The 13,645-nt window shown below is 53.7% G+C and overlaps 1 protein-coding gene across 1 annotated transcript in view; it reads left to right on the forward strand.

The window, feature by feature from the left end:
* DNMT3B (DNA methyltransferase 3 beta) overlaps nt 1-13,645 on the forward strand; it is a 30,450-nt gene that overhangs the window by 8,445 nt on the left and 8,360 nt on the right. The window contains exons 6-15 of the mRNA XM_055139413.1: nt 2,978-3,085; nt 4,056-4,200; nt 6,482-6,613; nt 6,712-6,756; nt 8,604-8,683; nt 8,920-9,032; nt 9,283-9,466; nt 10,010-10,094; nt 13,066-13,211; nt 13,431-13,521. Coding sequence (XP_054995388.1) covers nt 2,978-3,085; nt 4,056-4,200; nt 6,482-6,613; nt 6,712-6,756; nt 8,604-8,683; nt 8,920-9,032; nt 9,283-9,466; nt 10,010-10,094; nt 13,066-13,211; nt 13,431-13,521 — 1,129 coding nt within the window. The remainder of the gene's footprint in view (nt 1-2,977; nt 3,086-4,055; nt 4,201-6,481; nt 6,614-6,711; nt 6,757-8,603; nt 8,684-8,919; nt 9,033-9,282; nt 9,467-10,009; nt 10,095-13,065; nt 13,212-13,430; nt 13,522-13,645) is intronic.

Genomic DNA, 13,645 nt, shown 5'->3' on the forward strand with positions numbered 1-13,645 from the left:
CCATGGTAGCAGCGGTGCCTTTCTCTGCCTGAGATGACTCTGTGTGTGTGTGTGTGTGTGTGTGTGTGTGTGTGTGTGCACGTGCATGTACATGGAGGGGGATATAGGACGAGTGACTGGAGCTTGTGGAACTATATTCCTAGCTCTCCTCAGGGGAAATGTTATGTAAAGTTTGGCTTCAACTTAGGTTTGGGTTGCATGGCAAGTGGCTTCACTCCTATCTTCTGTCCAGCCCTGCAATTTTCTTCTATGCAATTTAATTTTCACCAATGGGGAGCACCCAGGATTTGTCTAGAAAGTTGGAGCAAAGTTGCACCAGGCATTTACTGGTGCCATCTCTGGTGCAGCTTCTTTTTTTTTAAAAAAAAAAATCACCGGGATTGACTTTATTTTTGCTTTTTTTGAGTTATACCTGGCGATGCACAGGGTTACTCCTGGCTTATGCACTCAGGGATCACTCTGGATGATGCTCAGGGGACCATATGGGATGCTGGGAATTAAACCCGGTCAGCCGCAGGCAAGGCAAATGTTCTACCCGCTGTGCTATTGCTCCAGCCCCTGCAGCTTCTTTTAATCTCCTGAGCTGGCAAGGCCTGGATCCTGGGCCTCCTGTATTCCTTTCTTTGGAGGGTTGGTAGTACCCAGTACTTATTCCTGGCTTTGTGCTCTCAAAACACTCCTGCAATAATTAAGGCAATCTATGGCATGCATGCCCGGGATGGAACCAAGGTCAGCCACGTGCAAGTGAAGTGCCTTACCCTCCCGACTAATAACACTGGCCTGTGTGTTGCTGGTTTTTCTGTAGCAGAGCGACGGACCTGGATTATTGTGTGAAGGTCTGGGCAGACAGGGTATTGGATGGGAAGGATGGATGAAGGAGGGAAGGAGAGTCTCTGCCTCTAAGCCATCAGAGGAAGGTTTGCCTTTGGCTTCTTTGGCTCTGGATTGGCTAGCTTTGTTCTTGGACCTCCTGAGAATGTTCTTTATAGTATTATTGGTCTCAAGCTAATGATTCAGAATTATTCTGGCAGCCTGCTAGGAGCTGTTCCAGGCCTGAATTAGGTTTGCTGAGAATCCCAGCTTCGGGTGGGGTGAGCACTATCTCCAGGGAATCGAGTGTGGAATTGTTCAGCGAGTCCTGTCCCCGGGATACTTTTAGAAAAGTAGATCTAGCTGGGAAGTCTTGGTGAAGGAATGCCAGCGAGTTAGTGTAAAGTCAAGTGTCATTTAGATACGGCTGTAGACAGATATTTGTCTAGTGGGTAGGTCACTTACCATGGACCCAGCTGACCTGAATTCAATTCCCAGCACTCCATCTGGTACCTCAGACACTACCAGGAGTGATTCCTGAGTGCGGAGCTAGGATTGACCCTGTGCTTTGCTGGGTGTACCCCCTAATGGGAAAAAGGGACTGGTATAGGTAGTGTTTGGAGGATGGCGCTTCAAGGCGAGTTGGGGTTTTTATAGAAAATAGCTATTTGTGGCAATGAAATGGAGGTTTGCAAAGGACAAGGATACTGAGAGGCACGAAAGCGATAGAACAGCAGGTTGGGGCTTTCTCTTGCATATGGTTGACTCAGGTTCAATCCCTGGCACCCCATATGGACCCAAGTCCACCAGGAGGGATCCCTGAGTGCAAAGTCAAGAGTAAGCCAAGTATGACCGAAAAACCAAAAACCAAAACCAAACCCCCTGTTAGAGGCGTGACACTTGCTTGAGGGGGAGAGGGATAGACTGCAGATCCCACATCAGCCAGCAGAGGGCGCAGGACTGAAGGTCCCAGGTTGATGCATCTAATGACAGGGCAAGTGTGCCAATGATTTGAGTGAAATGAAATAATTGGGTTGTTCATAATTGCCCTGGCCCAGTGAGAGACGAAATGGGCCATGAAAGACTGGATTTGATGCTAACGAGACAAAGCATGGGCCTGTGAGATGGTGAGTCAGGATTCGTATGGGGCATTTTTTGGATTGTTTTGAGCAGCTTGGTATCACGGTGCACCAGAGAGATGGAACAGGAGTTAGGACAGACCCCCTAACACCACAGGGTTCCAAAGAGCCGTCGAATGGGGGCCTCTCTTTTTTTATAATTCTCCACCAATCCCAGTGGTGTTCAGGGTTTATCCCTGGCTCTGCACTCGGTACCATATGGGGTGCAAGGCATTGAAGCGAGGTCAGCACACAAGGCAAAATGCCCAGCCTACAGAGCAATCAAACCTGTGTCCCAGCTTTTTAACCATGGCCGGAAATGCCACACTCAGGGCGTGGTAGTACAAACTGCGGCTAGCATGAAAGAGACGGTGTCTGACCAGCAAGTGGGTGGTGTCATCTGCCACCTCCGTGGCACCCACGCCTGACCTGGCTGCTGAGGGCCAGACCATGGATGCTTCGTCCATGTGGAAGGCAAAAATCAAACAGTTGCTAGAAGCTCCTTGGCTCTGCCCAGACGTGATGTTAGCCTAATGGCTCAGAGCCGAAATCGCCATGGTCCCTGAGGTCACTCCCAATTTTGGCCTGGTCAGGAGCTCCCTCCCCTCGGCCTGCAGGGTGGAGGGGTGCTTTCATTCAGAACCTTACACATCAAGTAGGATTGAATCCTGGGCCAGTGTAGACTCACCTGCCCACATGGGTTCTGCTTGAGTTTGTTTGTTCATACCTGCCAGCGCAGAGAGACTCCATGCTGGGGTTCCAACCAGTCATCTGATCCTGCCAGGTTGGGGACTGAAACTGGGTCTCGTGCATGCTAGGCACGCATGTGCCCCAGCCCTTCTCTCCTTTCCATTTCACATTAGGAGGGTCCCCGTGAGCCTCTTCTGGCTAAAGTGTGCAATGATGTCTCTGTGGCATTTCCATATCCTATTATCACCGCCCCCTGCTCTGCTCTTCGCATCCATGAAGTGGGTGGCCAGGAGTCGCCTTATAGGAGGCACCCAGCAGCTCAGCCGTGGTCTCTCAATGGGGGTTTCCTTCTCTTCCAGGTCTCCGCAGACAAACTGGTGGCCCTGGGGCTGTTCAGCCAGCACTTTAACCTGACCTCCTTCAACAAGCTGGTCTCCTACAGAAAGGCCATGTTCCAAGCCCTGGAGGTAAGTGGGAGGTGGATCCTTGGGAACCGGCCCAGAGGTGCGGTCCTTTAAAAGCTCAGCAACCGAAGGATATTACAGCGGCAGGGTGCTTGCCTTGCGTGCCAGGCTCAAACACTGGCATCCCCATAGAGTTCCTGAGTCCAGCCAGGAGTGAATTCTGAGTACACGGACAGGAGGAAACTCTGAGCACGGCCCCGTGTGGCCCCAAAGCCTGTATATGTAATAAGAAAACCCTGAAAAAGTAAGAGATCAGCAGCAAAGCCAGCGTGGACTGCACTGGGCACCCTGGATGGCTCAGGGAAGGGGAGCAGGAGGGCAGGATTGGGTGAGAGCAGGCTGGGAGGCCTGGAGGTCAAGGGGGAAGCAGTTTCCTTTCCCAGGGCTTCCTGGTGCCACCCCAGCTTCCTGCCAACTGGGACACAGCAGCTGGGTAGGGGGAGAGTGTCTTTAATTCCAAGGAGGCTTTTCCAGGACCTCTGAGGCACAGCTCAGGCAGCTGCCACCTCAGTTCTGCTCCTCCTACCTTCAGAGGGGCAGGGAGAGGTCCTGGCCTTCGTCCAACCCATGGGAGATCCAGGCCCAGCCTCACAGGTGAATCCTTACTGCCTGTCTCGGAGGCCCTTCCGGTGGGCACCACTCATGTCTTCGCCAACGGCATCGCAGTGGGGCCAGAAGCTCCAAGGCCCAAAGGCTGCAGCTACGATTGACCCAGTTTGCTCTAGGCCCCTTGGCGTGCTCGGAGGCCTCTTTCCATGCTTCCCCCCTGCTCAAGCCCCGCCTTCTGATCACATACCAGAGCCCAGGACAGCTGCTGGCTCTGAAAGGGCCCAGTGTGAGGAATGCAGGCCCCCGCTGGGGAAACTCCCTGAGTGTGGTGTAGACTGGACCCCTTCCTCCAACCTCCCCACTACCCTCACCGCCCCCCACCATCCATTTGCCATTCACCATAGACTTTCTTCTGTCTTGGCAGAGAGCCCGGGTAAGGGCCGGCAAGAACTTCCCCAGCAACCCAGGAGAGTCACTGGAGGACCAGCTGAAGCCCATGCTCGAGTGGGCTCATGGGGGCTTTAAGCCTACCGGGGTTGAGGGCCTGAAACCCAACAACAAGCAACCAGGTGGGCCTGGGGCCCTGTGACAGCGCCTCCTGCTGGCGGGAGGGAGGAAGCATGCATTAGATCCACTTAAGCTGATTGGTTCCCCCCACTCATGCCAAACGTACCCCAGCATTTCAGAGGAAGGCCTGGGGAATTTCCTAGAACCCCTGACTCCAGAGGGGACCTCACAGTCTGAAACCCCAGGGGTATAGCATAGTAGCCTTTTCTAGCTTCTCTGCTACTTACAAGTCAAGTACATTTTACGTTTGTTTGGATGCATGCTTTGTTTTAATAAAATATAGCTACTGGTCAGGAAAGATGGTTCAAATACTGGCCTTGCAAGGGTCTGTATGTGACAACCACCAGAAGCCAGGTTGGATTCCTGAGCACTGCCATGGGGACCTCCAAATCAGAATAAAGATAACACCAAAAAACCCAGTTGCAATTGTCAAGGCAGCCAGAATGCTAATAAGGGACCTTCCAACCTTTCCCTCCCCATCTTTATTTTTAATCCCTACCTGGTGCTTGTACATGTTTAACTTGTTGCTTTTCGCTCACCTGTCAGGGGCTGTGCCCAGCCAGGCCCGTTTCGCAGAAGCAGGGTTTGTCCCTGAGGGCCTGGGTTCATTCCCGGGCACCTCAGAGGCAGAAAGCAAGCAAATGGAAAAGTAGCAGTGCTCAGGCTCATCCTTGCGGCTCCCCAAGGCTCCGACACCCGATTTGCAAGGCCTCCCGTGTGTGCACTTTCCAACAGGCATGCACACATCTTAGCGACTGAGACTCCTGGGGTTGCACACCTGGCCCTGAGCGCGGGCAGTCCCTTGGAGGTGTGGGCATAGCAGAATCCCACTTGGAGGAGATTTGAACTCCTAAGGCGCATGCTTGAACCAGGAGCTCTAAGCCCTGGCAGACCCTGTTCTGGAGTCATGATTACAGATAAGTCTGAGGAAAGAGGGTGTAGGATGGTGGTATTAGGAGAACAGAACACCATAAGCTGCCTCTGGGAGCAGGGCTCCTAGTTTGACTCTGTCCAGAATCCTCAGGTTTGGGAGCTTTATTGGACATTGTCTCTTGAAAGCAGGTGCCTGAAATCCACCTATCATGTAACATCGTGATTTCTGTTTTTATTTTGTTTTCCTGTTCCCCCAAAGTGGTTAATAAGTCGAAGGTGCGCCGTTCAGGCAATGGGAACTTAGAATCAAGGAAATACGGTATTCCTCTGCCCTATGTTCTCTGCACTCTCTTCAACTTCCTCGCACCTGGTCCTCTCTGGGAAAGCACCAACTTGGGGGAAAAAAGATTTCACAAGGGACCCTTCTCTCTTTCCCTCCCCTTGGCCTCTCACCCAGGGTTGCCTGTGGGAAATTCTGCTCTCCCCCTCCTCAGGCTCAATCACAATCACTCTCCACTTCAATGTCACTAAAAGGGTCTTATGATTTTTTGTTGTTGTTGTTGTTTATCCCTGTGTAATTTTCTTGCCCTTTTAGGATTCTGGAATTGTTATATTAGTGTATGGAAATTTCGTGTGCAGATTATGCCTTTTACAGCATCAGTAGTTTTTGGTTTGAAGGCCACAGCCAACGGTGCTCAGGGCTTACTCTTGTCTCTGCACACAAGAATGACTCTTGGTGGTGCTGGGAGGTCTCTGTGGGGCAGAGGCTCAATACTGGGGGCGGGGCGCTAGGCAAATGCCCTTCCTGCTGCTGTACTGCCTCTTCATCTCCCAGATCAAAGTTTGAGTCCTGAAATAAAAACTGGAATGGCTTAATAAATATTTTGGCGACAAGCCCAGTATTCCAGGGGGCCAGAGATACAGCACAGTGTGTAGGTCATTTGCTGCCATGCAGGCTGCCAACACAGGTTCAATTCCTGGCATCCCATATGGTCCCCTGACCACGACAGGGGTGATCCCTAAGTGCCAAGCCAGGAGTAAGGCCTGAGCCGCATCAGGTGTGGCTCAAACCAAAACAGTAACAGTCCAATATGCCAAATAGTAAAACCTATTGGATCAGATTCATTGACAGTTCGTAAATGTAGGTGAAAACGAAGATGCGAGCACACCAGTGCAGTGTGTACGGCCCATGGCTTGCATGCAGCGGGTCCAGCCTTGACCCCCAGCACCCATATGGTCCTCTAGGTGGGCCAGGAGTAAGCCCTGAGCACACATGGGTGTGGCCCGAAAGAGCTACCAGAAAATGGTGTATGGAAACTGGATGAATCAAATGTAGACATTCCATGAGGCTCCTGGACCAGTTCCATGCTCCCCCCCTTGCCCTCCTACCTGTCCCCTTCCTGTTCAAAGGGAATAAGACACGCAGACGCACCGGGAACGCAGACGACTCCGTGGCCTCCGACTACTGCCCCCAACCCAAGCGCCTGAAGACAAACTGCTATAACAACGGCAAGGACCGAGGGGACGAGGAACAGAGTCGAGGTGACTGGGGAGGTGGCGGCCAGCCAGTCCGATCTCCCACCCCTAGTTCCCCCGCAGCTCACTTACCCCACCTCATCCCTTCCCACTTCTGTCCACAGAGCAAATGGTTCTGGATTTGACCACCAACAAGAACAGTCTGGACGGTAACGCTGCCTCTCCCTGTTCCCCGCCTGCTCCTGGGATTCACCGCCGTGCCAGCCTGCCCTCGGTGGACGGGCACATGACAGACGTTTGGCACGATTGAGTGCCTGGCCACCAGGAAGGGTGCTAAGGACAGAGACATGGGAATCTTTACATAGGACAACCCCAGACCTGATTGATCCCAGGGCCTGGGGTCTGTTTAACATTCCCAGGATGCCAACAGCTAGAGCTGCCTTAGAGGTGCAAGGCCCGACCCAGTTCACGGATGCCAACTTACCACACTGTCCTAGCTTGGGTATCCTGCATGGAAGCCGCCCCCTGATTGGAAAAGGCCCTGAAGGCATCTCAGGGGTCCCGGGATGAATGAGGCAGGACTCCTGGGCTTGGTGAAAGTGCATGAATATGGACCAAGTAGTTGGTCGTTACATACAGAAGTGGAAAATAGGGGTGCTCCTGACCCAAAGGCCCTCTGATACCTCAGACTTAGAGCGAGGCCTGCTGATTGAGCAACCTGAGTCTCTCCTATCCCCGGATGCCAGTATCCGTCTCTGGCTCAGTACTGATTGTGGAATGAAGTCCCACTTGGGAAACTTCTAGACTACACCCAGCATTATTCTTGCTACTCCTGGTGGGTGTGTGGTCAATCCGGGTGGGGCTTAGGGACCATGTGGTTTTGAGAATCAGACCCCTGGCCTCACTGGCAAACCTCGAGCCTTTTTTTTTTTTTTTTTTTTGCTTTTTGGGTCACACCCAGCGATGTTCAGGGGTTACTCCTGGCTCTGCACTCAGGAATTACTCCTGGCGGTGCTTGGGGGACCATATGGGATGCCGGGTATCGAACCCGGGTCGGCCGCATGCAAGGCAAATGCCCTACCCGCTGTGCTATCGCTCCTGTCCCCCTAAACCTCGAGCCCTTTAAGCATTGTTCCAGACCAGAGCCCTATAGTAAGGCTTGTGAAATCACGTGATGGAAAGGTGATGGCATCCCGGGCTGCCAATATTGTATGGTCCACAGATACAATCAAAAATGTTCCGATGGGCGTCAGGGATAGTACAGGAGCTCGTCAGTCAGCCCATCTTGCGGGTGCTTGCTTGCACTGCCCCTTTACTGTGTGTGAAACAGCTATTTTGAAGCCTTTTTAATTTTTTTTTTTTTTTTTTTTTTTGCTTTTTGGGTCACACCCGTCGATGCACAGGGGTCACTCCTGGCTCATGCACTCAGGAATCACCCCTGGCGGTGCTCAGGGGACCATCTGGGATGCTGGGATTTGAACCCGGGTCGGCCGCGTGCAAGGCAAACGCCCTACCCGCTGTGCTATCGCTCCAGCCCCTTGAAGCCTTTTTAATTTGTATTTTGTTTGCTTTTTGGTTTTGGCCATATTTGGTTGTGCTCCTGACTGGTAAGGATTATTCCTGGTGACCTCGGGAAAACATGGGTTGTTGGGTATGGAACCAGGGTCAAATATTTGCAAGGTGAGGGGCTGGAGTGATAGCACAGCGGGTAGGGCGTTTGCCTTGCACGCGGCCGACCCGGGTTCAAATCCCAGCATCCCATATGGTCCCCTGAGCACCGCCAGGGGTAATTCCTGAGTGCAGAGCCAGGAGTGACCCTTGTGCATCGCCAGGTGTGACCCAAAAAGCAAAAAAAAAAAAAAAAAAAAAAAATATTTGCAAGGTGAGCAGTGCATTCCTTTCTCTGTACTGTCTCCCTGTCCCTGGGAAGCGTTGTTCAAAGGCACTGACGTGCAAGGCCCCTGGCTGCGGTGGTGTGACTGTCCAGGAGCACTTCTTTCTGGGGCTTCTGCGACAGTGTGCTCCGTCTCGCTCAAGCTCCCTCACTGTCTTACAGAGAGCTGCTTGTCCTGTGGAAAGAAAAACCCCATATCCTTCCACCCACTCTTTGAGGGGGGTCTCTGCCAGACATGCCGGGTAAGTCTTTCCCCCACCTGACCTCGACCCCTGGCCCCTGCATGATATTTCCTCCCAGGATCTGCTCCAGGAGCCTCCGGGGGTCCCTAACACCCATCCTCATTCAAATTTGTGGGGTTCATCCTTGTCCTTCTAAAGATCCCCCAGCCCCCCTGCATATTCAGGGGCTGCGCCCGAGGGCCTCCGGAGCCCCAGGCCTGGGCCTCACCGGGGTCCCGCTTCCTCTCGGGCTGCAGGACCGCTTCCTCGAGCTCTTCTACATGTACGACGATGACGGCTACCAGTCCTACTGCACCGTGTGCTGCGAGGGCCGCGAGCTGCTGCTCTGCAGCAACACCAGCTGCTGCCGGTGAGCGCGGCCGCGCGCCCCGGGCCTGTGCCGGGGAGGGGAGGGGCCCGCCACCGACGTCTTTCCTCGCCCGGCTCTGGAGAGGTCCTGGGCACAGACCTCACAGGAAAGGGTTTGCGGTACCTGCGTCCCAAGGGCTCCCTTGCTCCCAGGCCCCGAGCAGAGGCCACAGCAGAGGGACCCCTCTTGCACCGCGTCCCGGGCAGAGCCTCCCGCTCACCCTGGCCCGCCTCCCTCCCCTTCCCCGCAGGTGCTTCTGTGTGGAGTGCCTGGAGGTGCTGGTGGGCGCTGGAACTGCCGCGGACGCCAAACTGCAGGAGCCCTGGAGCTGCTACATGTGCGTCCCCCAGCGCTGCCACGGTGCCCTGCGGCGGCGCAAGGACTGGAACACGCGCCTGCAGACCTTCTTCACCAGCGACCCGGGGCTCGAATACGTAAGGATCAGCCCCGATGCTTCCTGAAGTGTGGCCCAGAGGGGACAGAAACAGAGAAACAGAGCACCTGTCTGAGCAGGCAGTGTCCTGCCTCTGCAGCGGGGAGAATAGCCTCAGAATGGGGAGCCAAGCTCTGTGTGTGTGTGTGTGTGTGTGTGGATGGAAAGGGGGGCAGCTCTGAGAAACACCTCGGTTCTGCTGTTCTTAGGCCGTAGAAGAGGTACACATAGGTGCATCATGTAAAAACGTTCCAATTCAGCCCCGTTCAGGCTGAGTACAGTCACAGGCGCAGAAGAGCAAGTACACGCAAGGCTTCCTCTTGCATCCCTGCCAGCCTGTTTGCCTGTTTGAGCTCCTGATGCGGGAAATCATAAGGGGGGCCATTGTGTGTTCACTCCTGGGCTCAGGGGAGGGGCAAGTAGCTTGGAGAGGTTCCCGGGTAAGGAACCATGCGGTCTGGGCTTGGATTCCTCCGAGCCCAGGTCAGTGGCCTTCCCACCGTGGGACAGACTTCAGGCCTGACCTCCTTTTGGAACCTTGCAGGAAGCCCCCAAATTATACCCTGCGATCCCTGCCGCCCGGAGACGGCCCATCCGCGTCTTGTCCCTGTTTGATGGCATTGCAACAGGTGAGTGGGTGTCCGCCCACGGAATGGGCCTCCCAGCCCAGAATCGGCCCAGGCGTCAGCTGCTGACCAGCTTCCTCGGGAACCAAATGTCCTTAGAAAGGTCTTCTCTGATCCTTCATTGCCCGTGAAGCCGAGGAGGTGCATGAGGCAGCACCTCCCACTCCTGGGTCTCGTCTCCCTGTGCCTCCCACTTTCTCCGAGCACAAAGTCTTACCACGGGGCGCTCTGGGCTCTGCCCAAAGCCATCAAGTGATAAGCAATCTGTTCCCTGGGATTGGCCAGCAGAGGGGACGGTCTATTGGCAGCACATCCTGTCCGTAGCACCCGTGCAGGGGTGTAGCCCCAGGTCAGAAGGAGCCTTCTGCTCCTTCCCCTACTTGGAATCCTGCTGTGTCAGCAGATCACCTGTGGTAGCCCCTGACCATCACCTCTGGATTTGGTGTCTGTCCCCGTGTCTACGGTCAGCTTTGTGTAAGGTCAACACAATACTAGCTATACCAAGTCTCTGCCTCTTTTATTTTTTTTCCCCCGTTGGTTTTTGGCCCCACCTGTCCACGTTCAGGACTTGAATCCTGGCTCTGGTGGCCAATTCACTGTTGTTGGGCACAGGGCACCGTGAGGCCTGTGGGGAATTGAACCCTGGTCAGTTAATGAATAAGAAGTCCCCTATATGCTGTACTAGCCCCATTTAATGCTCCATTTATTTGTATGCCTTGTTTGTTTCTTGTTTGGGGTAACCAGTGATGCCTAGGGCTCACTCCTGGCTCTGACCACAGGGGTGGTCAGGGGAACATGGGGTGCTGATAGGGACAAACTCCCTATCTGCTGTGCAATTTCTGTAATCTCCATTTGTAGGTTTTTTTTTCCTTTTTGAGTCACACCCGGCGATGCACAGGGGTTACTCCTGCCTGGCTCTGCGTTCAGGAATTACCCCCGGCAGTGGGATGGCAGGGCATCATATAGGATGCTGGGAATTGAAAACGTGTCGGCTGCGTGAGGCCAACACCCTCACCGCTGGGCTATCACTCCAGCCCCCATTTGTAGGTATTTTTGATATTGAGACTTGGGACCACATAGGCAGTGCTTAGGGATACTCAGTGCTCAAGGGAACAGGAGGTGCTAGACCATGAATATGTTCTTCCAGCCCCTTGATTTAGCCTCAGAACACATTTTCTTATTTTAAAGATTTTTTTTTGGCTTTTCGGGTCACACCCAGCTGTGCACAGGGGTTACTACTCCTGGCTATGCACTCAGGAATTATTCCTGGCAGTGCTGGGATGCTGGGAATCGAACCTGGGTCGGCCGCGTGCAAGGCAAACACCCTACCCGCTGTGCTATCGCTCCAGCCCCCAATTATTTTAAAGATCTTATCGGTGGGGTTGGAGTCATAGTACAGGAGAAGTTTGGCTCAACACCTCCCCTCGGCCACCCACACTGATTTTTGTGAGTGTGGAGCAACAGTCCAGTGGTAGGACATTTGCCTTGACCTCCGCCCATCCAGATTTGATTTTTCCCCATACCCCATAGGTTTTCCCAAGCCCTGCCCTCCTGGAGTGATCCCTGAGTGTAGAGCCAGGAGTAAGCCTTGAGCACTGTGAAGTGTAGCCCCCAAACCCACTGTATCATTGTCATCCCTTTACTCATCAATTTGCTTGAGCGGGCACCAGTAATGTCTCCGTTTTGATACTTGTTACTGTGTTTTTTTTTTGCTTTTTGGGTCACACCCAGCGATGCTCAGGGGTTACTCCTGGCTTTGCACTCAGGAATTGCTCCTGGCAGTGCTTGGGGGACCCTATGGGATGCCGGGGATAGAACCCGGGTCGGCCGCGTGCAAGGCACTATCTGCTGTGCTATCGCTCCGGCCCCAGATACTTGTTACTGTTTTTGGCATATCGAATAGCTTGCCAGGCTCTGCCGTGTGGGCGGGTTACTCTCAGTAGCTTGCCTGGTTTTCCGAGAGGGGCAGAGGAATTGAACCCGGGTCAGCCACGTGTAAGGCAAACACCCTACCCACTGTGCAATCGCTCTGGCCCCCCAAAACCCAAAACTAATAATAAAAATAATATTAGTAATTAAGGAAATAGATTTATGGATGTAGGGGAGATTAACTCTGGGGCCCTTGCAAGTGAGGAATATCCTTAGCTCACACACCCACTCAATAGCTCTGAGACCCCAGAGCAGGGAGTGTTCACTGGGCTGCCCTACACTGTGACATCCTCCACTGGGCTTCCCTGCCCAGTTTACCAGTATAGGGTCTAGGTCTGGTCTGCTAGTCTCGGCAGGGAGGGTGCCAGACTGGAAGTCTCGGCCCCCATTTTTTGGCTTTTTGGGTCACACCTGGCGATTTACAGGGGTGACTCCTTGGTTCTGCACTCAGGAATTACTCCTGGCGGTGCTCTGGGGACCCTATGGGATGCTGGGAATCGATCCCGATTTAGCAAATGCAGGACAAATAACCTACCTGCTGAGCTATCTGTCTGGCCCTGAGTGTGGGGTATTTTTTTTTCTTTTTGGGTCACATCTGGCGATGCTCAGGGTTTACTCCTGGCTCTGCACTCAGGAATTACTCCTGGCGGTGCTCAGGGGACCATATGGGATGCTGGGAATGGAACCCAGGTCAGCCGCGTACAGGGCAAAAGCCCTAACCGCTGTGCTACTGCTCCAGCCCCTGAGTGTGACTCTATTTGTAGATAAGTAAATAGCATATATCAACATAACCATAAATCTGTTATTTTCTCATTAAATATTTTTCAAATCTTTTTTTGGTTTGCTTTTTTATTGGGTCACATCCGGCGATGCTCAGGGTTTATGCCTGGCTTTGCACTCAGGAATGACTCCTGGCCGTGCTCGGGTGACCATATGGAATGCTGGGGTTTGAACCATGGTTAGCCACATGCACAGAAAATGCCCTACCCACTGTGCTACCCTTGGAGCCCATTCAAACTTTTCTTCCCGTCCCCCTTTCCCAAAGGTTACTTGGTCCTTAAAGAACTGGGCATCAAAGTCGAGAAGTATGTGGCCTCAGAAGTGTGTGAGGAGTCCATCGCTGTGGGCACAGTGAAACACGAGGGGAACATCAAATACGTGAACGATGTCCGGAACATCACCAAGAGAAACGTGAGTCCCTGCTGGCCTGCCCCCCAGGGCCCTGCTCTCCTGCCCCGAGCCCCAGTACTCCCAGCCTGGAGCCTCTGCTGGCCCAGAGAAACCCCTTTTTGTAGCTGGCATCCAGGGATCAATCAGGGGTTCTGGTGGGAGCCTGTGATGGGCCTTCCTGGGGGCACCTTCTCGCCCTACACCCCTCGCCCCTTCCCTAAGGGCAGCTTTCTCTTGTAGATTGAAGAGTGGGGCCCCTTTGACCTGCTGATCGGCGGCAGCCCATGCAATGACCTCTCCAACGTGAACCCTGCCCGGAAGGGTCTGTATGGTGAGCTGCAATTGGCTAGACCCGCTCTGCTCAGGAGCGCCTCCTGCTGGTAGTCAGGGGTCTTCAGTCCTGACCCATGGCCCTGGAAGAGCCCTTGTTTCTCCCTGTGGGTGCCAGGAAGTGG

The sequence above is a fragment of the Sorex araneus genome, chromosome 5 (assembly GCF_027595985.1).
Source record: "Sorex araneus isolate mSorAra2 chromosome 5, mSorAra2.pri, whole genome shotgun sequence".
NCBI lineage: Eukaryota > Metazoa > Chordata > Mammalia > Eulipotyphla > Soricidae > Sorex > Sorex araneus.